This window comes from Scardinius erythrophthalmus (genome assembly GCF_964197995.2).
Source record: "Scardinius erythrophthalmus genome assembly, contig: HAP1_SCAFFOLD_51, whole genome shotgun sequence".
In the NCBI taxonomy this organism is placed as follows: domain Eukaryota; kingdom Metazoa; phylum Chordata; class Actinopteri; order Cypriniformes; family Leuciscidae; genus Scardinius; species Scardinius erythrophthalmus.
In genome coordinates, this window is record NW_028296540.1 from 378,263 (window position 1) to 401,511 (window position 23,249).

Sequence of the window (23,249 nt, forward strand, 5' to 3'; positions counted from 1 at the left end):
AGGTAAGAACTCTAAATTGCTTCCAGAAGTATGAGATTGTTTACAGCACATCCACTACTACTCACATTCCTTTACTTTCTATGTGTTTGATGCCTGGGGAGGGTAGGTGTTTGAATGGGGTGGATAGTAATCTCTTTATGCCTTTTTCAGTTCACTTTTTTATGGTAATGGTTTGGGAAAGTGTTTAAAAGCATAATGCATCCTACATCAGTATGAGGTGACAATTAAAACCATTTGGTTCCAAAATACTGTAAAATAAATAATCATTAAGATAAAACTGAAGATTAAATGTTTAAAAAACACAGCATAGGAGCAATGTGTGTAGATACATCAAAATCTATCATTAGTTAAGAGACATTTTATGGGTCAAGTCATTTTACTGCATATATCACAAAAGTAAAATGTTGTGTCCAAGCAAGCATTCGTTCATTATTATAACTTATGGGGTGCCACCTCTTTCAGGATCAGGATGTGATACTCTTCGTGAGTGTCTGCTTTTTACCAAGGGGACTGTTGAAATACGACCTCATACTTTCTGGGTTTTTAAGACTCGATCCTTAAATGGTAATGATAGAGATGGTATTTAGTGTGCTCTCTTTCCCAGACAGTTGTATTTTACCAGTATGTACAAGTCTTTTGTTTAGCTGAATGCAGCAGAAGGTCATGCATGAGAATTAATACTGTTTAAGAGGATTCCAGACAGATGGTATTTCTTTGTTGGACCATTGTATTTTTTTAATTATTATTATTATTTAAAAACCCAATGTTTGGAATAAAATAATTGTTGAAGCGTTTTTGTGCAGCACACATCACTTTTAATTCATCTTTGTGACCCCTGTCCTAATGTATTAATTTCTGTCCTCCCATCATTTCGGAGAGGGAGAAAGACAGGGACAGAGATAGAGTGAGAGAGAGAGAGAGAGAGAGAGAGAGAGAGAGAGAGAGAGAGAGAGAGAGAGAGAGAGAGAGAGGGTAGGGAGGAGGAGGAGGAGGAGGAGGAGGAGGAGGAGGGGGAGGGAGGGAGGGGGGGGGGGGTTGTGTGACTGTTTACAGCTGGGACTATCTGTTTATGTCAACCTGACTAGCAGTGGAGAGACTGTTTTTCTCCTAACGGATTCTCTCTCCTCGTATCTTCTCTAAGCCTTTACGTGAGACCCTCTTCGGCTGAGCTCTTATCGTTTATGAACAAGTTATCTAAGCAATATCCGATCTGACAAAATATTTGAGGTGGCTGTGATATACTCCTGTATTGGAGCGAGAGAGACCAGGCAAAGAGAATATATATTAAACATACTCGTTTCCAAATGGATGGGATGAAGCCAGAATCGACGGCTGAGGAGAATCAAGATGAAAGGGAAGAAAGCAAAGGTTTGTAACTGTGTGTAATCGTTTTCTGTTTTGTACTTCGACTCGGATTATTGTGCTATATGTTTAGAGAGCGGCTTAACCTATTTGCGAAGGCTTCGCTTGCGCGCCTTTCATTGTGAATGGATCGAATATTTTATTGATTGAAGTGCTTGTGATCCTCATCGTGCCATTCACTTATCATTAAAATGCTTTTACGCCGTTAATTCGATTAGGGAATGCGCATGTTTTATCTAGGCACCTTTGGAGCGCTGGTGATGTCAAATCTTACTTCTGCGTCTTTGGAGAGCCGTTTCCATTGCTGCGAATGATGATGATGATTTGAATAAGAGCTGCTCCTGTTACCTTAGTGAATCCCCCTAAGCAAAAAAGAAGAAGAACATTTTTTTGATTTGGACCATAGATTCAACCATATGAAATACTATACTATATATAATTACATTTCGAGTATATTCTAAATGTTGTGTTGTCTTAGTGTCGATAGTATTGTTGATGGCGACGAGGTGGAGGTGTCGCATTGTAGGCTATTGAAGGTGTTGTTTGCATCGTGTTCGCTGCTAAAACAAATGGACGAATTCCTATGTTTGTTATATTATTTTTTCATAATTTGATAAATAAATTTGAATTTAAATTTAAATTTGCGCTATATAGCCTGAACATTTTTGACAAAATCCCCCCCAATTTTTTTTTTTCTTGCAGCTTACAGTAGAAAATAAAAGCATCAGATACGAAAATAATGCATGCTTTGAATATGTAAAGGCTGAGCACTTTAGTGTAACCTACAGCACCTGTTTCAGGATTTATGATAATAAAAATATCTTATCATAAGCTGTGCTCTATAAGACTATACCTGCCTTCCACTTGACCCCCACCAGAATTGACATTTTACATGCTTCTGTACTATTTTTGTGTAGGCATAATACTTTTATGTTGACCGAGTTATGGATTTGCAGTTAAGTCAAAGTTCTCCACAAGCATCAAAGCAACAAGGAGGCTGCTCCTTCCCTCCACACTGGTTATGTCATTTAATGTTTAAAGCCTTGAACGATCAGAGATCTAATCCATCTTTGTTAATATTCACTGCTCATAAAATCATGACATTCAAGCAGATAATTCCATATGACTTTATTCTTTCTTCCGCATTCTTATCCTCTCTTTCATATAAAATTTGACCAATTTTGCCCCTAGTATGATTAGATTAATACATTATGGAAAGGGAGACCTAATGGTACCATATGTGTTGCAACTAAAATATGCAGAGAAAATTTTATGCATTTCCAAGAACTGTTGGTCTCTGTCAGGTCATCAGATGCTCCATGGTCCTTCGGTGAGAGGTTGAGCTTTGGAGGCAGAGTACACATAATTTGTTCACTTAAAGAATAGTGAACCGTAGAATAGTGAAGACTTTGAAAGTGAATTCTCAATTTAAGGTAGCAATAACATTTTTATATAACTTTTTTGCACTAGTAGTCACAACTTGCTCTTCCTGTGATGTGACTCCTTGTCCTTCCTTTGATGTAACTGCTCTGCAGTTAAAGTCGGCATGCAACGGAAGTTGCAATAGTTTTTTCTTCCAAGTTGTTATGCATACCCGAGCTTCCCAAACAAGAAAAAAAAAAAATGTAGGACGGAACTTTTGTTAATCGGGAATAGAGTGGTGCAGGGATGACATATTTTTGTAGACCAACCTGGAAGTTTGCATCATCCTTGGTTCCCTCGACAAGAACCCAATAAGATTTTTCCATTGGCTTTTGGACTATTGCATAAAATAAGGTCTCTGACTAACAAAATCTTATGATTCATACATGTTTTGTTCATCGAGATAATCTTCACAAATGAAAAAAGTCAAAAGCTATATGTAGGCTATAAACAAACTACACCACAGTCAAATGACTTCAATGTCACTAAGCTTGCGACAACTCTTTCAGTCTTTGTTAAAAAACATTTTCATTGAAAGTTTCAGTTATAATAGTTTGCGAGCGTGCCATTATAATCACAATGAGACTGTGGAAAGTGGACTAGTGAGTAGATGAGTTTACCTGTTCGGCTGATGTCCCCGACAACTTCTGTAGTCCCATTTAGCCACTTGTTCACAACCACTTTTAAAAAAAGTAACAGCTTTAAAAGAGAGGGAATTACTGATTTATCGCAGAATAAAACGTGAAAAAATCTTGAGCTCTTATTCACCAGAGACCTTATTTCAAGTGTTTAACCAAAAACCCATTCAAAAAACCTAACTTCAGGACGATGGAACCAGAAGTGCTAAAATGCTAAAATATGTCATCCCTGCACCACTCTATTAATTGGATCGCTGTGGTTTGCAATTGCCCATAAACACATCATCAAAGAAGAGAAGAGATGTTTTTGCAGGGGAGGGGAAGTTATTTTGATTTAAGTTTATAAGGGTACATTCATTAAAAAATAATAATTATGTGCACAGATAAATCATTTATAATAAATACTGCAATATTGCATAAAAATAATTGTCAATTATTTTACATAATAATGGTACACAACACCGTCTTATCACAATCCAATCAACAACCATTGGATAAAATCAAGTCCCACCCTAAATTTAATAAAAAAATTTTCAACAAGTTATTTTACTCTAAAATGTGTCACAATACAGAAGTAAATTTGGTCACAATTAAATGCCTTAAAACTTTTAGAACAAAAAAAAAATAAAAAAATAAAAATAATAATAATTAAATATTTGCAGTAAGCAATAATTCCTACATTTTCTAACATTACTGTAAAATAAATAATGTATATGTGAAGAGACCAGATCAACAGGTGTTTTGAAGCCTTGTCATTGCTGAGGTTTCGAGGATAATATTTTTGTAGAGCAGAATTATGCAGACATTTTATTCATTCTTTATTTTGTACACCTTGTTCAATTTCCTTCAAAGCTTTCTGAGTATTGTTCATCATTTGACCAATTCATTGTCCCTTTAATGGGGTACTTGTTTATGTTTCTCAATGAGTACACAACATAAGCCAATGTGTATAGCGTTCCGGACCATTGCATCTGGTAGTGGATGGAACGACGAAGCTCTAATGGCCTGCTTCCAGGGAGGATTGTCCGGACCCATTCTGGACGAGCTAGTTACTCGCGAACCCGCGACTGATCTCGAGTCCTTGATCACCATGGCTATCCGTCTGGACAATCGGCTAAGAGAAAGAGAGTCAACCCGTCACAAGACGTCTCCTCCCCGATTGTCTGGAAACAGGCAACCCTATCCTGTACGTATCTCCTCACCCAGTTCTGAGAAACTCGAGCCCCCGGAGGACATGCAGTTAGGGCATTCCAGACTCTCCCCTGCCAAGAGGGATCGCCACATGAGGGAGAATCGCTGCCTATACTGCGGTGCATCTGGACATTTCCGTCTCCTCTGTCCCGAGCTTCCGGGAAACGACCGTCCCCGCCCAGTTACAGGAGGGCTGTGATGGGGAAGATTAGTGCTCCTCCGCCCAATGCAGTGCTTTCCGTTCCTGTAACTCTTTCCTGGGAGGGCCATCAACATCAGGTCCGAGCCATGATCGACTCCGGGGCTGCTGGCGACTTCCTGGACCGGTCTCTGGTCAGGAGGCTTGGAGTACCTACCCAATTACTTCCTCAACCTCAAACCGTTACTGCCCTATATGGCAGACCCTTGGAACCGGGTTGCATTACGGAGATCACTTACCCTCTTCGTCTTACTGTTCTCCAACATCAACATATGGAAGAGTTTTATCTGACTGACTCTCCCGAGTTCCCTGTGATCTTGGGTTATCCCTGGCTGCACCAGCACAACCCTTGCATCAACTGGCTAGCTGGAACCATCCTGAGTTGGGGTACTGCATGCCAGGTTACCTGTCCCCTCTCGAATTCCCCAGCCCCGAGTCCCAAGTCTCAAGAACCCATCAACCTGTCTCGAGTCCCTAGTGTCTACCACTGCTTCCAGGCTGTTTTTAGTAAGTCCCGAGCCACTTCCCTACCACCGCACCGCTCCTATGATTGCACCATCGACCTTCTCCCTGGCACCTGTCCCACTAGAGGTCGGATCTTTTCCCTGTCTCCTCCCGAGCGCATCGCTATGGACACGTACATAAAGGAGTCTCTAGCGGCTGGCATCATCCATGCTTCCACTTCCCCGGCAGGAGCGGGCTTCTTCTTTGTGGGGAAGAAGGATGGAGGACTCAAGCCATGTATCGATTACCGGGCACTTAATAAAATCACGGTTCGGAATCTCTACCCCCGTCCTCTGATGGCTTCCGCCTTTGAGCTGCTTCAAAGGGCTTCCATTTTCTCCAAACTGGATCTACGCAACGCCTACCATCTTGTGCGGATTCAGCAAGGGGATGAATGGAAGACGGCCTTCAACACTCCCACTGGTCACTATGAGTACCTGGTGATGCCGTTCGGGCTCACCAACGCTCCAGCAGTCTTCCAGGCCCTAATAAATGACGTACTCCGGGACATGCTAAACAAGTTTGTTTTCGTCTACTTGGACGACATATTAATATTTTCAAGGTCTCTCGAGGATCATGAGGGGCATGTCAGTGCTATTCTCCAGCGCCTCCTGAATAACCATCTCTATGTGAAACCTGAGAAATGTGAGTTCCACGTCATCCATGCTCAGTTTCTCGGGTTTATCATCACCCCAGGTCATGTTGAGATGGATCCCAAGAAGGTTGAGGCAGTCCTGAAATGGCCTACCCCTACGACAGTCAAGGAAGTTCAACGCTTCATCGGCTTTGCTAACTTCTATAGGAGGTTTATCAAGAACTTCAGCTTAGTGGCTGCACCCTTAACTGCACTGACTAAGGGAGGTGTCACCAAGATCTGCTGGTCCTCAGAGGCAGAAGGAGCATTCCGTGACCTCAAGCGTTGCTTCACATCGGCACCTATACTCTCAGTTCCTGATCCTGAAAGACCTTTTGTGGTGGAGGTGGATGCATCGGACGTGGGAGTTGGGGCCATCCTTTCTCAGAGAGGGGAGGACGGTAGGATGCACCCTTGCGCCTTCATGTCTCGTCGCCTGTCAGAGGCTGAACGCAACTACCACGTCGGGGATCGGGAGCTTCTTGCGGTGAAGCTCGCCTTGGAGGAGTGGCGCCACTGGCTTGAGGGGGCTCAACAAGTCCAAGTTCTCAAAGACCACAAGAACCTTGAGTACCTGCAGCAGGCTAAGCGACTCAATCCTCGCCAAGCTTGATGGTCTTTATTTTTTAATCGTTTTCAGTTCCTTCTGTCTTACAGGCCTGGCACCAAGAACGTCAAACCAGATGCTTTGTCCCGAGCTTACTCTCCTGAGTCACCAGAAAAGTCACTAGAATTGATCATTCCTAAGTCTAGGATCGTTGCGCCGCTGCGCTGGGAACTGGAAAGGGAGATACGTGAGGCCCAAGCCCAAGAACCAGACCCAGGAGGTGGTTCCCCAGGTCGCCTTTACGTTCCTCAATCCGTCCGAGCCCGGGTTCTACAGTGGGGTCATGACTCTCCCCTGACCTGCTACCCTGGTATTGCACGTACCCTGGATTTCCTCCAGCGGCGGTTCTGGTGGTCTTCCATATAGGAGGACGTAAGGAGCTTTGTGGAGGCCTGTCCAGTGTGCTGCCAAGGGAAGTCGAGGCGCCAGCGGGCTTTAGGACTCCTACACCCCTTGCCTGTTCCCCATAGACCGTGGTCACACATATCTCTGGATTTCATCACAGGCCTCCCCCATCCCAGGGCAATTCTGTCATCCTGGTTATTGTGGACCGGTTCTCGAAGGCAGCCCGATTCATTCCCTTATCCAAACTGCCTTCAGCCAAGGAGACTGCCACACTCCTGATGAATCACGTCTTCAGAATCTTTGGAATTCCTCAGGATGTCGTCTCCGATCGAAGTCCCCAGTTTTCATCTCGATTCTGGGGGGCCTTTTGTAAATTGGTCGGGCGTCTGCCAGCTTGTCATCTGGGTTCCATCCTGAGTCTAATGGCCAGACAGAACGGGTCAACCAGGACCTCGAGACCACCCTGCGCTGCATGGTGGCCAACAACCCCACCTCATGGTCTACTTTCATCGTGTGGGCAGAATATGCCCACAGCACCCTCCGATCATCTGCCACAGGACTGTCCCCCTTCGAGTGTCAGTTTGGTTATCTCCCTCCACTGTTTCCTGAGGATGAGGCACAGGTCGGTGTCCCATCTGCCCAACACTTCATCCGACGCTGCCAGTCGACCTGGAAGAAGGCTAGACGTGCGCTTCTCCAGACCTCCATGAGGTACCAGCATCAGGCTAACCATCATCGACAAAGGGCTCCCAGCTTCCGGGCCGGCCAATGGGTCTGGCTGGCTACCAAGAACTTACCTCTTCGGGTTGAGTCTAAGAAACTTGCCCAGAAGTTCATTGGCCCTTTCCGTATTGCCAGGAAAGTAAACCCTGTGTCTTACTGTTTGTACCTTCCTGGTTCCCTCAGAATTAACCCTACCTTTCATGTGTCTTTGTTAAAACCTGTTTTGTCTTATCCTTTGGCCCCCCCCCCGCAGACCCCCTCCGCCCCCCAGGATCATTGACGGCCAGCCAGCCTTCATGGTCCGCCGGATATTGGACTCGCAAAGGGTCCAGAACTCCCTGCAGTATCTGGTGGACTGGGAGGGTTACGGGCCAGAGGAACGCTCCTGGGTTCTGACCAAGGACATCCTGGACTGAAGCTTGATCCAGGAATTTCGTGCCCGTAGACCGGGGTGTTCTGGAAGGAAAGTCAGGTGCCGTCCCTAGGGGAGGGGGTCCTGTCAGCATTTGGGACTGCTGTTTCTTAGTTCTGCCACTAGATGTCATGTCACTCACCTGTGGTCTCTCGTTTGTGTAATCATCTTCACCTGCACCTTGTTTCCCCTTGTGTATTTAAGCTCTGTCTTGGTTCTCCCTTGTTACTTGGTCTTTGTATCAGATGTCTGCCTGGCGCCCTGAGTTTCTTAGGATTTTTTGAGACCCTGTGAAATAGTAAGATTTTTTTTTTTGTTTAAGTTATTTAAAGAAGTTTTCTTGCATCTGTTTATTTTTCTCCCCTCGTGGAATTGTTTTGTTTTGTTTTCTTCCTTTTGTTTTATACCTCCATATTAAGAAGAAGAACCTTTGTTGGAATTTTTGACATCATCTTTTGTTTATTAAACCTTCTTACCTGAGACCTCGTATCCTGTGTTTCGATTAGATCCTACCCCTGCTTTCTGGTGGCTCAGTGGTATTACCACCTAGCTCTTACACCAGAGACCCGAGTTCTAGGCCGGGTTGTGACAAGTTCAAATTGAAATAAGACTTTGAGGGTGCTGGTTCCGACTGATTCAGGTCATTCTTCTTTCTATTTTTTATCCAGTGTATTTTAAACAACTTTCTTCTGGAGTATGAGGGCTGTGTGTGTTTGTGCTGTCTGTAGTCTATACACTGGGCTTTTCATTACCCAGTATCAGTTAACCTGATCTCTGTTCCCATACTACTTCCCTCTTTCATACTTTCTATCTATCCCCATTTAAATGAATTTTAATTTAATTTTCAGCATGTCCACATGTTCAAATAAACAAAATTTAGGTTATCCTATGCTGTGTGAACAGAATCATACTGCAAAACTAGTTGTCTGTTAAGTGTACACTGTATATACTCTTTTTTGTTGTTTCATCTGGAGTTCCAGGTACTTCCAGTAGCTCACAGAGCAGTTTGTTATTTGAAGGTTTTAGATCCAGGCTCTGTCTTCCAGCAGAGCTGCTACCATGAGGTTTGTAGTAAACATTTCATGAACCATTCAGAGATGTTGTCTGTTAATTGGGATTTTACTTGCACCTGGATTGAACCCATTTATTAAATAACATTGAGTCCATTTTGACACTTCAGTCTTTCATTACTGTCAATGTGGTTGCAGGTGTTATTCAGAGCTATTGTGACAATAGAAAGTGGCTTGAGGCTCCTGTGTTGTTGAATTCAATTTTTGACCTACTATAATACGGTTCTCAATCCCAAACATTGATATGTGAGCTTAGCCTTTCTCAAGATTGCAGAGTACTGTAAGCATGTGAGAGTAATCACAGAGAAGGAAGACAACCTCATGTGCCTCTCATTTGGAACAACTCACTCAGGGCATGCTGACAGCCTCCATCTGCCACCACAAACTCAAGTCTGTTAAGACACTTTTGTGTAAGAGTGTGTGGGCGAGTGCTTTCATAAGCATGTAGAACTGTGCTTGTGCATTCATGTTTCTGTGTGTTTACATGAACATTGGCTTGTGCTTGTGTTAATGTGTGTGTGTGTGTGTGTGTGTGTGTGTGTTGTGTATCAGTATGAACAACACTAACAGGCAGGTTGGCACAGCATGTCCTGTTCCTGCATAATGCCATTCATCCTCCTGTATATGGATCTTGTCCACTCTGCCCACTGGTGCGCAATCTGCTGTTCTCTCATTCTTTCTTTATCATTTCTCTATCAGAGAGAGAAAACATGTATTCATAGTGATGTCTCATACTTTATTTATAATTTTAATTATACAACTTTAAAGCATTAAAGTTTTGCACAGTTTTAGAGGAATATTTGAAGCCACAATAACAATGAACATCTATTTTCCTGCATATAAAGAAAGTTGCAATAGACTTTTCTTCCCGATTGTGACGTAAATCCGAGTGAAACGGCTTCTCGAACAAGAAAAAATGTAGGGCGGGACTTGCTTTTGTCCTTTGGAAATTGATTGGTTATGGTTTGTTTTTGCTGCAGTCTCATGTGAGTGACAGGTTGTCCCGCCCTAACATTAGGATCCTTAAGAAAGATATACAGAGCATCAGGTGATTTATCAGCCAGGAATATAGGTTTGAACATCACATTACTCAGTTAGTTCTTTTGATGTTAAGGAATAATAGTATCCATCCTGCTTCTTACTTATTATCTCTCCGTGATTGGGCGTGGTAAGTTTCCTAAAGAGAGAGTTCACCCAAAAAGGAAAAATGTGTCATCATTTGCTCATTATTCATTAATCATGTAACAAAAGAATACATTTCGAAAAATTCCTTTGGTATTTGTATTTGTTTCCTATTTTGTTTTGGGGTATAAAATCAATGAGGTCCAATGTTGTTTGGACTCAAGCGTTTTTCCAGATATCGTCTTTGTGTTCCAGAGAAGATAAGAAATGCATACAAGTTTGGAACAAGGTGAATGATGACACAATTTTCATTTTTGTGTGAGCTATCCTGTTAGCACCCAATAAGTGTGTATAAACATGGTCATTGTTGATGCATTCACCTGAGAGAAGTCGGAAGTGTCCTCGCGCCGTGATGAAAACAAAAAGTTCAAAAAACAGAAAAAGGTGGAGTTTTTGGCGGAGGGCGTGGAGCTGGGGACGGACTGGAGCCTGGAGGCGTCGGCCACAGGCACCATGGTGGCGCAGACGGGGGGAGGAACCAGGGTGGAGTCCAGGCAGAGGGGGCGGATGGAACCCTGGAGCCGATCGGCGGAGGCGGATCCCTGGTGGCTGACGAGCGGCTGATGGACAATGGCGACACTGTAGACCCGGAAGATGGGAGCTGAGCTGTTGACCAGCAGGACTGAGGCGGTGATGTGGGGATGGATGACCGGGGTGACGATGTGGTGAGGGAGGCCGACAGGGAGGTCAGAGAAAGGGAGGAGTCCAGGGGTGATGAAGGGATGCAGGGTGACCGCTGAAGGCCGACCTGGAGTGGCGATCGAGCCCAGCGGAGCTTCCGGGCAGACGGACCACGGAGGTGATGAAAGAGTGGTAGGTCGAGGTGAGGGTGACGGGCTGACAGGACGAGGTGGTGGTGTGGGCCTGGAGGCCCGAGGTGCAGCAGAGGACTCTGCCTATAGCCGAGCCGATCCAGGGGGCTGGTCGTGACCAGCGATGGATGACAGGCAGGGATGAGGATGGAAGACTTCTGGACGGGACCGTTGAAGAAGATGATGTGTGTTTGGGGACTTGGGTGGGAATTTGATCCGCGGACCACAGGTCGATCAGGTTATAGTCCGCTCCTCCTATAGGCCGGAGATTATGTTGTAATTACCGTAAATAAAGCTCTGTATGCTTTCAAATCGTTCGCCCATACTTTAATGTCATACACCGATCGATCGATGCCACTTCAAGTCGAACACACCTTAAATATGCAATGGTCAGGTGGTAGAGCAGCCACATAGTACAGATCGTAGCTCTCAAAAAAATTACAAATTCTACAAGCACGTGAAAGCTTTTTACGGTTCAGAATCATTACAGTAATTACAACATGGCTCGAACACATCTTTAGTTCTTGTTATTAGTATTTTAATTAATTATAGTAACGTGTAATATGTACAGTACCACTGTAAAGTAAAGCATCACTGAACAGTAAATGTCTTTCTCATCCTGTATGCTCAGGAACAGACAAGCTGTTATGTTTGTTGTAGCTGTTGAGTTCACATTATAATCGTAGTAGTGTAGGCTTGAGTTCAGAGTGGGTGTGTGCTATGAGTTATACTTTGACGAAAAAGACAGAATAGTGAAAATGTGTGCCATCTATATGTTTTATGTGTTTGTGTGAATGTTTGTATATGTGTACACGAGCATTTGAGTTTGTTAAAAATGACGGGTGAGGTCAAGGCAAAACGCTACACTTGAATTCTTTTCATGTCAGGCATCCCTGATGGATGTAAATGGACAGTCAGCTACCACACATACAGGTACACACAAAAACACATACACTCACTTTAGAGCTGGGTCTAAAACTCACAGCATCGAGTATTGATCAACACAGTCTGTTGGTGCTGAGAGGAGGGGCAACCTTAAAAGCTGTCCACTTAATAATGGCCATTTACTCACACTAAACACTGTCTGTCTCTCAGCAGGGTCTCACAGAAATCCTACCTAACCTCCTCCACTCAAAAATCATTGCTTAACTATCATAAGATATCTAAACTGATTTCTGATTAGTCACTAAAACAAGCTCAATTCAAACTGTATCCCACAAAATAGGTTGGTAGAGGAGTGAATATGTGTGGGAGATGATACTTTTTTGACAGTGGCTTTGCAAGTTTAATTCATATAATCCTAGATCCTGGCCAAAATGTGCCCATTGGCCTCTGTCCATCATGGCCTCCTAATCATCCCCATTTACTGATTGGCTTCATCACTGTCTCCTCTCCACCAGTAAGCTGGTGTGTGGTGGGCGTTCTGATGCAATATGGCTGCCTTCGCATCATCCAGGTGGATGCTGCACATTGGTGGTGGTTGAGGAGATTCCCCCCTTCCATATGTGAAGCGCTTTGAGTAACAAGAAAAGCGCTATATAAATGTAAAGAATTATAGACAATGTAATTGGTTGTGTGAGGTGTCTGTCCATTGGAACAGCATTTTCATTGGTTACTCTGTTAACCTGGATGTTCTTATACTAACTTTAAGGGCTTTCTACTTCTAAGTGCATTCGTTATTATGGTATGCTGTGCAATCAAGCCAAAATAATGTCCAGCATTATAGGGGTCCTATTATGTTTTTTTGTTTTGTTTTGTTTTTACATTTTTAACTATCTTTAGTGTGTGACGTTGCTGTTTGTGCATGAAAATGGTCATCGAAATTACAAAGCACAAAGTCCACTCAAAAGTGAGTTATTATCAGTAAGCACTGTTTCTCAACTCAACTGAAACGCCTTGATTGTATTCTTGAGGTTTCTTCTGGGAATGTACACATCACAATATTCCTCATTTAATATGTAACCCTTCTCACAATTCCATTTTTTTTTAGGATTTATCATGTGCATGGGGAAACGAATTGGTGAGAGGTTACTAGAATTTAAAATCAGGATTTACATATAACAACTGAAACTTCGGGCATGAAACGCTTACTAAAGTGTAGAGAGGCCTGGTTAGCTGAAATAAAGCTATACTGTGTTCGTTTGTTTTCACTGTGAGCATAAACTCCCATACACATATATATTTAACTTAGCCACTATAACCCTTATTTGAAAAAACATAAATAACTGAAATCACACAAATCACATTTCACTCACACACACTTAAATATCAGACCACAAAGATTTAAAGTTAAACTCAAAATGTATTTATATATTTTCTTCAGAACTTGGTGAGTTAACCTTTCAAAATGTTCTCATGTTCAAATGAAATGACAGTTAACAATACCCCGGGGTTTTTCTACTAACTGTCTCAGTTTAGTGACACCACAACGTTGGCGCGCTTGTTGGAGCTCAGTTGAGAAAAAAAATATTGTCTGTACTCACAGTTCCTCGGTGACAGAAAAATTTACATGACCATTCTGGTTCAAACCGTTTGATCCAGTGGTGAGATACACAATGAAGAAAACCCGTCCTGAAACTCTGTCCGTCTGTGTGAAAAACACAGACATCTCTGGCCTGCAGCACGAATCCCGAGCACATCTATTGCAGCAACATGGATGGCAGTCTCTGATGCACACTAGCCAACAGTCCACAAAAAAAACGAATGAGCTTCATGATATCTTTTTCAAGTTCATTTTAGTTCACATACTCACTCAGAACTCGGTGGCAAATTGGATTTCAGGCAGTTCACACGTGGCTATGCGCGTCGCAGTTCACACGTGGCTATCAGTTCACACATGCTAAGTAAGCAGTAGTTTCACTTCATCCGAATCTCCGTTGTAGATTCAAACAGCTCCAAGCTAACACTCACTTTCCCGTTTTAACAGTGTAGCACCTTCACAAAACTCAAGCAGAATACCCCACTGGTTCTCAACATCGATGAACAGCAATGTATAAATCACACAGAACTTACAGCTAGCTCGCAGCGATCTCTCAGGCTTTTTTCTCGTACTTTCTCCGCTCGGTCTTTAGTCCCGCCCCCTCAACAATCCGGTAGGCTGTTACACTGCTCTATGGATGGAACTGATTGGATAATTAATGAAACTGACACCTGGCCATCCAATACGAAATAAAGTGACAGAGGGTTCAAAGGTTACTCTCAAAAGAAAAATAATATTTTAACATCTCTATTTATAACTGAATTAACACGCGTAATAATACAAAAAAATGTATTACACACCAGGGCAATTGAACTGGCCCATATTTCAAGATACTGTATTTGTTAACAGAACACAAAATAAACATTAGATAAATTTAGCAGGGTGCTACAAATAAATTCCTGCTCAAGGCATACGCAAAAAAAGAAAAAGGACAAGGCGTGGTTGAGTTGCGTTAGTAGTTTGTTGAAACTCGTGGACCAATCACAACACCGTTTTATATTTGTGTTTTATATCAACAACACTCTCTTTCCACATCACAACCTGTATCATCTAAAATCCATAGTTTCCCAATTGTAAACACAACTTTGCCTGGTCATTAATGTGATCCGAATATGAAATATATGATATTTAACTACACTTAAATTCTACATTAATACCTGGTTTTATGAAGGATTCTAACTGAAAGGACCTGGAATTATGTGTAACCTTAAGCTTATTGTTATTCAAGCTATAACATGACAGATCAGGGGCCCGTTCTTCGTACGTCGCTAACTCAGTTAGCTGGATTTGATTGTTGACGATTTGGCATGATCTTGGATTGTTTGGTTCTTCGAAGCTCATCCTGGACTTGCTGTCAAAGCAACAGGTCCGTAAGCTTAAACCTGCTCGGGAGCAGGCTTATTTCATGTAAACAGGATTAGATTGTGGCTTTATAAGCGGAGCTGATACGGGAAGTTCAGCGCAGCGCGATACTGCATTTTTTCTCGTGACTCATGAGATTGTCGTTTACATTATTAATTTGCTGGAAACGCACATTTATTTTCGACTTGTCGGAGTCGGGCTTTAACTACAGCACAAACTGTTTGCATTGCCCTAAGATTATTTGCGAGTGGCTCTTTCCTTTACACTACTGGAGATGCGGAGAACTTGATGGAAAGTGCTGTCTGTCGTGTCATTCGGAGTTTACCTGGCGCTTTTAGGTTTAAAAAACAGTTTTAGATTTTTTTGTGGCATTTCCAAGCCACTTAAGACCCAATGTTGTAAAGCAGTTTTTTTAAAAGCAGGTTTTTTTTTTTTTAGGCTATCATAATTTTTTATGAAGATCATGCAATCATGACCATGCCGATTATGTGTCACTCATGCTTCACTAACGTGATTGGTACCATAGACTAGACCATAGACTGCCATCAAGGCCTCAATGAAGGGGATTATGTGAACAGAAAGGGAGTTCACAATGTAAATGTGCAGCCCAGTTACTATTGTGATTCTTAATATTCCAGATTAGTAATATTATATTAAATTTAAAAAAAGGCAGTTGACTAAAATCTTCCATATTACAAATGTGAAAGCAAAATGGCCAGTATCTGTGCATGACTTAATAATTTTCAGAGATTCACATTTATGCACATTATTTGAAAGTGGTAAGGAAAGTTCCACAATTAAATATCAAGCTCACTGTATTACATACACTTATGCTGATCCTAACAGAACTGCATTTTTTCATAGGTGATTATGACATGTTCCTGCAGGCAGGTGTTTTATGACCCCATTCCCTGACCAAAACCAGTTACAATGCAGCTCTAGCCAGGACAAGGGCACACAATGAAATGAACTTTGGCTAAATAAAGGTGGTCAAGTGCCTGCAACAAGAGATATTAGACACATGCCTTATGCAACAAATAAAAAGGAAAAGTTGTCTATACACTGCCCACCTATAGGCCTATGTCTCCTCTGTCTGTGCAGACTCTTCTTTAGGCCTTTCTGTAGATGTGGAATCCTGCAACTTATATTGCAGCCATAAAGCATACAAGTATAAATTAAGTAAAGTTATGCACTTGCAGGTAGGCTAGTTCCTCCATATGACAGTTATCTGAGAGGGTTTATTCACTGTTCAGTGCAATGGAAACAAATGGACATTACAAAGTCTTATACTTTCTTTCCTTTGGAAAGTTAGAAAATGTCCACTTACTGCACATATTTCGGCCACCACTTTCTTGGGAACAGATACAAGTGTTGGTGTATTATGTAAAAGTGCACAAAAGAGGAAAACAGAATGTCATTAAAATGAACTACACTCGGAAAAAATGTGATCAATAACTCATGGCAAAATATTTTTACATTAACATAAGTTAATCAGTTTTCACTTTCACAAGTCAAAGCAATTCATCATTACTCAAGATTTAACAGTTGAAATGACTATACGGCCTTAATTTAATGCAGCAAAAATTATTCTACAGTGTAGGCTACTAAGATCTTTTCTATTTTTTTCTCAGCCTTTTTCTTGGTTGCTTTTATAAACAGACAACCATTTATTTAACAGTGCCTTTTATAAAAGAGACTATAATATAACTAAAAATTACCATTATGTAGAATATTTTTGTACTTCACTTTTATTTGTTCCCATGTTCTAGTGTGGTGACTGACATGACAATGAACAAAGTAATTATGCAAATATTAAAATACAAAAATATAGGCTAATAAGTGATAAAAAAACATCTAACATGGCCACTTCTAATGGATTTAAATTGTCTGCTACTTTTTGCCAGCCCTCTCTCCTGGCTTTTGCAGACTTTGAGGTGTTCCCTGGCGTTTTGATTAAACATTAATTCCGAATAAACTTAGACAATTAGTTCTTGCTCTGCTAAGGAGAAAAACTGAGCCCGCTCTTTGGCCACACTGAACAGCCAATAGCAGCATTGTTGATCAATGTTTCTACTATCGATACATATCCCCTTTTAAACCAACGCATGAACGCGCAATTATCTCAGATAACTCAATCCAGCGATACTAATCATAAACAACAGTTGTGTTTGAAGAACCCAATTAGCCGGATGATGATTAGCACGATGATATCATCTTGGATGTCTCATTTGATCTCGGATGTTTTAAGCAATGTACGAAGAACGGGCCCCTGTTCTGTGGTGCTTTGTTTGAGCATGTGCATCATTCGATCTAAAGATCTTTAATGCAGTGAGTGAATATACACACTGTAAAATGTAATTAGTTGACCTTACTTAAAAAAAGTATGCAAACTCGTTGCCTCAAAAAAATAAGCAAAGTAATCTTAAGATTAGTGAGTTAGAAAAGCTTGTTTATTTTAAGTGTGCAGTACTAAATCAAGTAGTACCACTAGCACGTGTTTTTTATGTTCATGTAACTTAATAGCCATGCTTAGTGTTAACTTAATTTTTTCATTTTGTGTGGATTGCTTGATGTAAATTTAGCCCCACTTAGAATTACTAAATATCTACAACTTAACACTTTTAGTTCTGCTCACTCATTTTTCAAGTTCACTTAAAGAAACCAATTTCTGAGTTAGGTTTACTTTATTAATTATAGCAGCACTGTCCTTGTACAGCATAATATTTAGAATTTCTTCAAAGTTTCCATAATACAAAAAAAAATATATATATTTTTTTGTTTTATTTAGTTTTTAGACACAATGACATCAAAAATCAGCCTGTGAATCTCAACAATGGTGACAATTATAAAGCATGTTGCAGTGCATTCTGGGTGCAACCAATCAAAACTCATTCATGGCTCCCATCATGCATTGCTGCATGAATAAATTATGAGCTTATGATCAGAGGTGATCTGTTTGTCACCATTGCTGAGATGCATACGCTAATTCTTGATGTCTGTGTGTGCCTACATAAAAAAAAAAAAGAAATTGAAGGGTTTTTTTATTATTTATTTTATTATTTGGATTTCATTGAAATGGCTAAAAATATTATGCTGTACCAGGACAGTGCTGCTATAAATAATAAAGTAAACCTAACTCAGAAATTGGGCTCTATATGAGTTCAGTGAATCAGGTCAAATGATTGTGAAATAACGATTATGTTAAAACACAACCAACACCATCAGATCACCTTTTCTATTTGTTCATCTGGCTGTTATAACTGGTACAGCAGCCAAACAAAAATCTAAAGTTAATGATATAAGGGTCAAGAGCCCAACTAAAACAAACACTGATCACCACAATGGTGGCTTAAAATTACGTTTTTCTCCTTCAGCCAATAGTAGCTATTCAAGGCGTGGCCATATATCGCCGTCTAGCGTAGAGAGGACTGATCTGCGCATGCCCACAGGTCATAAACTTACTTTTTTAAAATTAATCCAGCTCATGTAGACTGAGCTGGTAAGATTTTTCAACCTCAAAGTACAAGTAACTTACTAAAAGCGAGTGTTAATAGCAGGTTGAAAAAAAAAATGATTAAGGTCAATTTACTATTTTTAATTAAATACCATGTTTGCATTTACAGTGCAGGCGTACGGTATATAGTCTTTGCACATGGGGCAAAGATGGGACATTTTGATCACAAATCATCTCAGTGATTTTTGTTCATACAATGAAAGCCAGTGGGGTTCAAATGTTGTGACAAAAACAGTAATCACAGTTCAGGTCAGGGTTATTCACACACACACACACACACACACACACACACACACACACACACACACACACACACACACACACACACACACACACACACACACACACACACACTTTCCCCTAGGGTAGTGTATGAGTGGGAAGCGTGTAGAAACCATGGCATTGCGGAGACAGTCAGATGTGGGTGCACTCAACTGGGTCATGGGTAGCATGCTGCCATAGCAACCACTTTTCACCAGCCCCCAGGCCAAAAAAACTTGTTCATTCTTTCTTTTCTGTCTTCTATCTCTCCGTCTCTCTCACTCCCTGTTTCATTTGAAAAAACCTTGCTAAACTCTCTGGCAGAGGATCTACTGTACTGTTCTGAAAAGAGGTTGTAAGGAAAGCGCTCACTCTGATTGCTCATCAGTGCAGAACATCTCACAGAGGAGCAACAACACATTCACTACACATACACATGCATGTTTTGCAGAGCAGAGAGCCTTTTGTTTTATCCTGAAACTATGTAGTGGTTTGCAGCTTTATCTTTAGTTGTATATCACATTGTAATGTATTTTGCATCTTTGGACATTTCTGGGAAAAGGGGGTACAACTTATTTACCCTAATGGAATAATTCATGGATTTGATGTGATTGCATGCTCAGAAAGAGCAACACTGCATTAAGCCACTTTTTAATAATTTACTGATTTATTATTGGTGGACCATATACACATCAAGGTTTGGCTGGTTTTACATTTGAAACCTATCATGTAGGGCCAGTCCCAGTTTTTAACAGCTGTTGCTGTCTTCCAGCTACATGTATAACTTCATATAACAAATTGCAGTCATAGCAGCTGCATCTGGCGCGTGGTGTGGCCGATGAGGTGGGGGTGGACCAAAGCAATTCCAAACCATTACCCATCTAGGTCTGTTCAACTTGTGAAACTCCTGCCTCTCTCTCTCTCTCTCTCTCTCTCTCTCTCTCTCTCTCTCTCTCTCTCACTCCATTAAACATGGACTTACAAAACGTTTTTAGTTTTAATAAAAATTCTAATTATAGCTAAATTAGCTTTTGTTTATGGTGAAGTTAAGTTTTAAAAATCCAAAAAGTATTTTATTGACCTACATTAAGTAACATTTTGGCTTATAACTTAAAATATATTGATTAAGCATGGTAGGTCTTTATAATAAATAATAGTTTTACTTGAATGTTATTGTCTTTGGAAAATAAATATGTTTGATGAATATTAAATCAGATTTTAATTTAAGGTTTGAACAAAAACATAAATATAATTTGAGAAAAGTAATATCTTTGCCCCCTAACAAATTACAGTAAGTTGGTCTAAAGAATATTTTTTTTTTTATCAGTAAGGAGCTCATCTCAATAGAACATCATAGATCTTTCAGTTTCATCATGCAGGATTATCGAATCTCCAGCTGCTACCGTTTTTATTTTTTAAGTTACATGTTTGCAATGTTAGTCAAACACAATAAAATGATGTTGTGCAAAGCTTTATGACTTTTGTATGAAGTTGTAAAATGTATTTTCTGAGATGAGGGAGAAAGATAAGTGGAGAGAAGGAGAGCGATGACCTGCGTAATCTTTGCGTTCTGAATTCTACACTAATGAATAGCTCATTGATTTCCTTTATGGCTGCCCTGTTTTGCCTGTCTATGGCCCATTAAAGCTCTTAAACACTGGTGATAAATGGAGAATGGTCCGGGCACTGTCATAGATGCCCACTGGAGGTCCACAACACAGGCTCTCAAGAAGCTCTGAGTGAGTGCACTTTTTTAGCCCAGTGAATTTTGAAAAGTCAAAAGCTTTGGTGGTTCACTTAGTACTTTTCATTTCTGTATTTGTATTCAGTCTGACCATGTCATACTGAAGCTTCTGTCAGCACCACTAGAGGCAGCAGGCAGCATCTCAACACCTCTGGGTTGAGTCATTAGCTCTTTAATATTAATGGAATAGATTTATTATGCAACATGATTGCGCAGCTGCTTCTCTCAGATTCTTATATCCTCTTTCAGAACTCCCTGGCAAACCAGAAATACGTTCCTGACCAACGTATTTCTGCAGAACCTCCAGGTTTGAGCTGACTGTCAAAACAGACCATTTACATTTGTATATTTGATAGGCATACTCAGAATTATTATTATGGTGTAAATGGTTTTGATAACTGCAATGGAATAATCAGTAAGAGTGTACATTGCATACAAAATACAAAGAAGTAAGTCAGTGAACCAAAAACTCTCTCTTTTTTTGGAAAGAAAAGGAAAGGATTTTGCAGTTTTTTATTTTATGGAGAAGATTTCTAAAGCAGTTAGATATCCCAAAGATTTTCACATGGCTGCAATTATGAGGTGTTGAGGAGACCAATTGCAAAAGGTTGCCATGGAAACACCAGTGGCACATGCAAGAGCATGCAATTTTACGGTCTTCTTTTTTCCTCTCTCTCTCTCTCTCTGTGTGTGTGTGTGTGCTATTTTTAACAAGCATTATATAAGCACTGTAAGTCACAAGCAGCTTGTATCTTCCCTTTATCTATTGTCTCTGTTCTTCAGGTTTACCTGACGTACAACTAACACTACTGTTTAATTAAGCAGTTAACTCATAGAAATGAGTTTGCATGACCATTGAAAATAATAACAAATGTGATTGGTTGAAGAATATTACATATCCAAATATTTGGCTGATGCAACTAAACTTGCATGTGTGACATTTCCCATTATCAGGGAAAAGTGCCATTTATGCCTGAAATTATCAAGAATTTTCATTATTATTATTTTGAAAATTCATTATATTCTTGCTTATGCCCAATTATGATGGTAACCATGGACTGTAACGTTTGGCTGCAGTATTACGCAAAAAGCAGGAGATTCAGAGAAACAAACAGTATTTAATAATAAATCAAAGGAGAAACTCATAGAATACATCCATCAAACATAAACAAGACCAAACCAAGAACAGAGGAACCCAAGGGCTTAAATATACACACATAACGAGGGAACAAGCTAGTGAACAGCGCTCAGTCTAATAGGGACAGGGAACACAATGGAAATGAAACCAAAACACAACTAAACAGACATAAACATAACCCTGACAATGACACTGTGGTGTGTCCACAGACCACAGAGAGACTCAACAAATATTGAGATGAGCTTCTTTTTTTTCTCTCCGTTGACTATTACCACCAATCCTGAATTCAAAATACCAATCATTATTTTAATATGTACTGGGTAAAGTCTGAGGTAAATTCTGGCTCATAATAAATCACACAAACAAGGTAATAACCCATGAAATGGACAACCCTCGAAAAAAAAAATATTTTTAAAAACAAAACAAAATTTAACCAGGCAAATATTACCACACCATTCAACATTACATTTTTGAACCTTGTGCCAAGAAATAAAATCTATAAATAAAAAAATCACTCTAGTGACTGTGATCAGTCAGTATTTGTGTTTGGACCATTATGTCAAACCCACAAATCTAATGTTTGAAAGATTGTTGTTAAAGAGATTCACATAAAAATGTAATTTCTGTGATCATTTATTCACCTGCATGTTGTGGCAAACCTGTATACATTTCTTTCTTCAATAGATATTTAAAAAAATGTCGGCAACCAAACAGTTTTAGTGACCATTGAAAATGGACAAAAAAAGTATGGACAAAAAAAATAAATCCTGAATAAATCTTCTTTTATGTTCCAAAGAATGTCATACAGCTTTGGAACGTCATAACAATGACAGAACTCATTTTTGAACTATTCCTTTAAAAGGCAGGAAAGTGTAGCAATTATAACAGTGAACAGAAAGTGGGGGATTTTTTTTTATTTTTTTAATTTTTTGCCTTTTCAGAGAACAAAAACTTCAGTGAAAGCATTTTAATTTAATTTAATTAAAAGTAAAACTTTGGTATAATTCATTAAGTAGTTTAATGTCATTAAAGTATAATGTTAGGAATGTTATGCCATGGATGTCACATCATGTCAGGTTGCCAGAAATGACAATGAAAAACTGTTATTTTATTTTTATTTTTTGTTGACAAAATCAGCAGTAAAACATGAGAACACAAATAACAAGTGGCACTGTTTCCTATTGAGCCTGGGAAAGATAAGGGTTAAAGAGATTAAAATAATTGTTCCTATCTTAACCTGGCATGTCTCATTCACAAACTTAACTACAGTAGCCATATGTTCTTTTACGACCGCTCCTGATCTAACCATGGCACACATTAAATGAAATTTCATATTGCTGTCAGATAACTGCTACAATCATCCTCTTCATGTTGAGAAACCGTTTTACCTCTCTTTAAATGGTCTGTTATGATCTGAGCAGCAGCTGTTGTAGTAGGTATAGCAGTGTGCAGTGTGGAACAGATGGTTATGCATATTCAGACAAGTTCTATTCACTGTAAAAAGGAATTAGCATCTCTAATGTGAGTGTGTGACAGGAGGGTCAGAAGGCCCATTGATGTCAGGAATGACCCTACTGGTGTGCTCTTCATGACTTTCCAAGGACCCCCATTCAGTCATAATCCCTATTAATTGCTTTTTTTTTTTGTACA

At 40.3% G+C, this 23,249-nt stretch overlaps 1 protein-coding gene across 2 annotated transcripts in view; it reads left to right on the top strand.

The window, feature by feature from the left end:
• Window positions 1–1,119: 1,119 nt before the first annotated feature.
• The window catches only part of gpm6ba (glycoprotein M6Ba), a gene marked incomplete at its 3' end in the record, with an annotated part of 171,903 nt that continues 149,773 nt past the window's right edge, over window positions 1,120–23,249 (top strand). For both annotated transcript variants that reach the window (XM_081394609.1, XM_081394610.1), the window contains exon 1: window positions 1,120–1,368. In XM_081394609.1, the coding sequence (XP_081250735.1) occupies window positions 1,305–1,368 (64 nt within the window). In that variant the 5' untranslated portion in view covers window positions 1,120–1,304. The remainder of the gene's footprint in view (window positions 1,369–23,249) is intronic.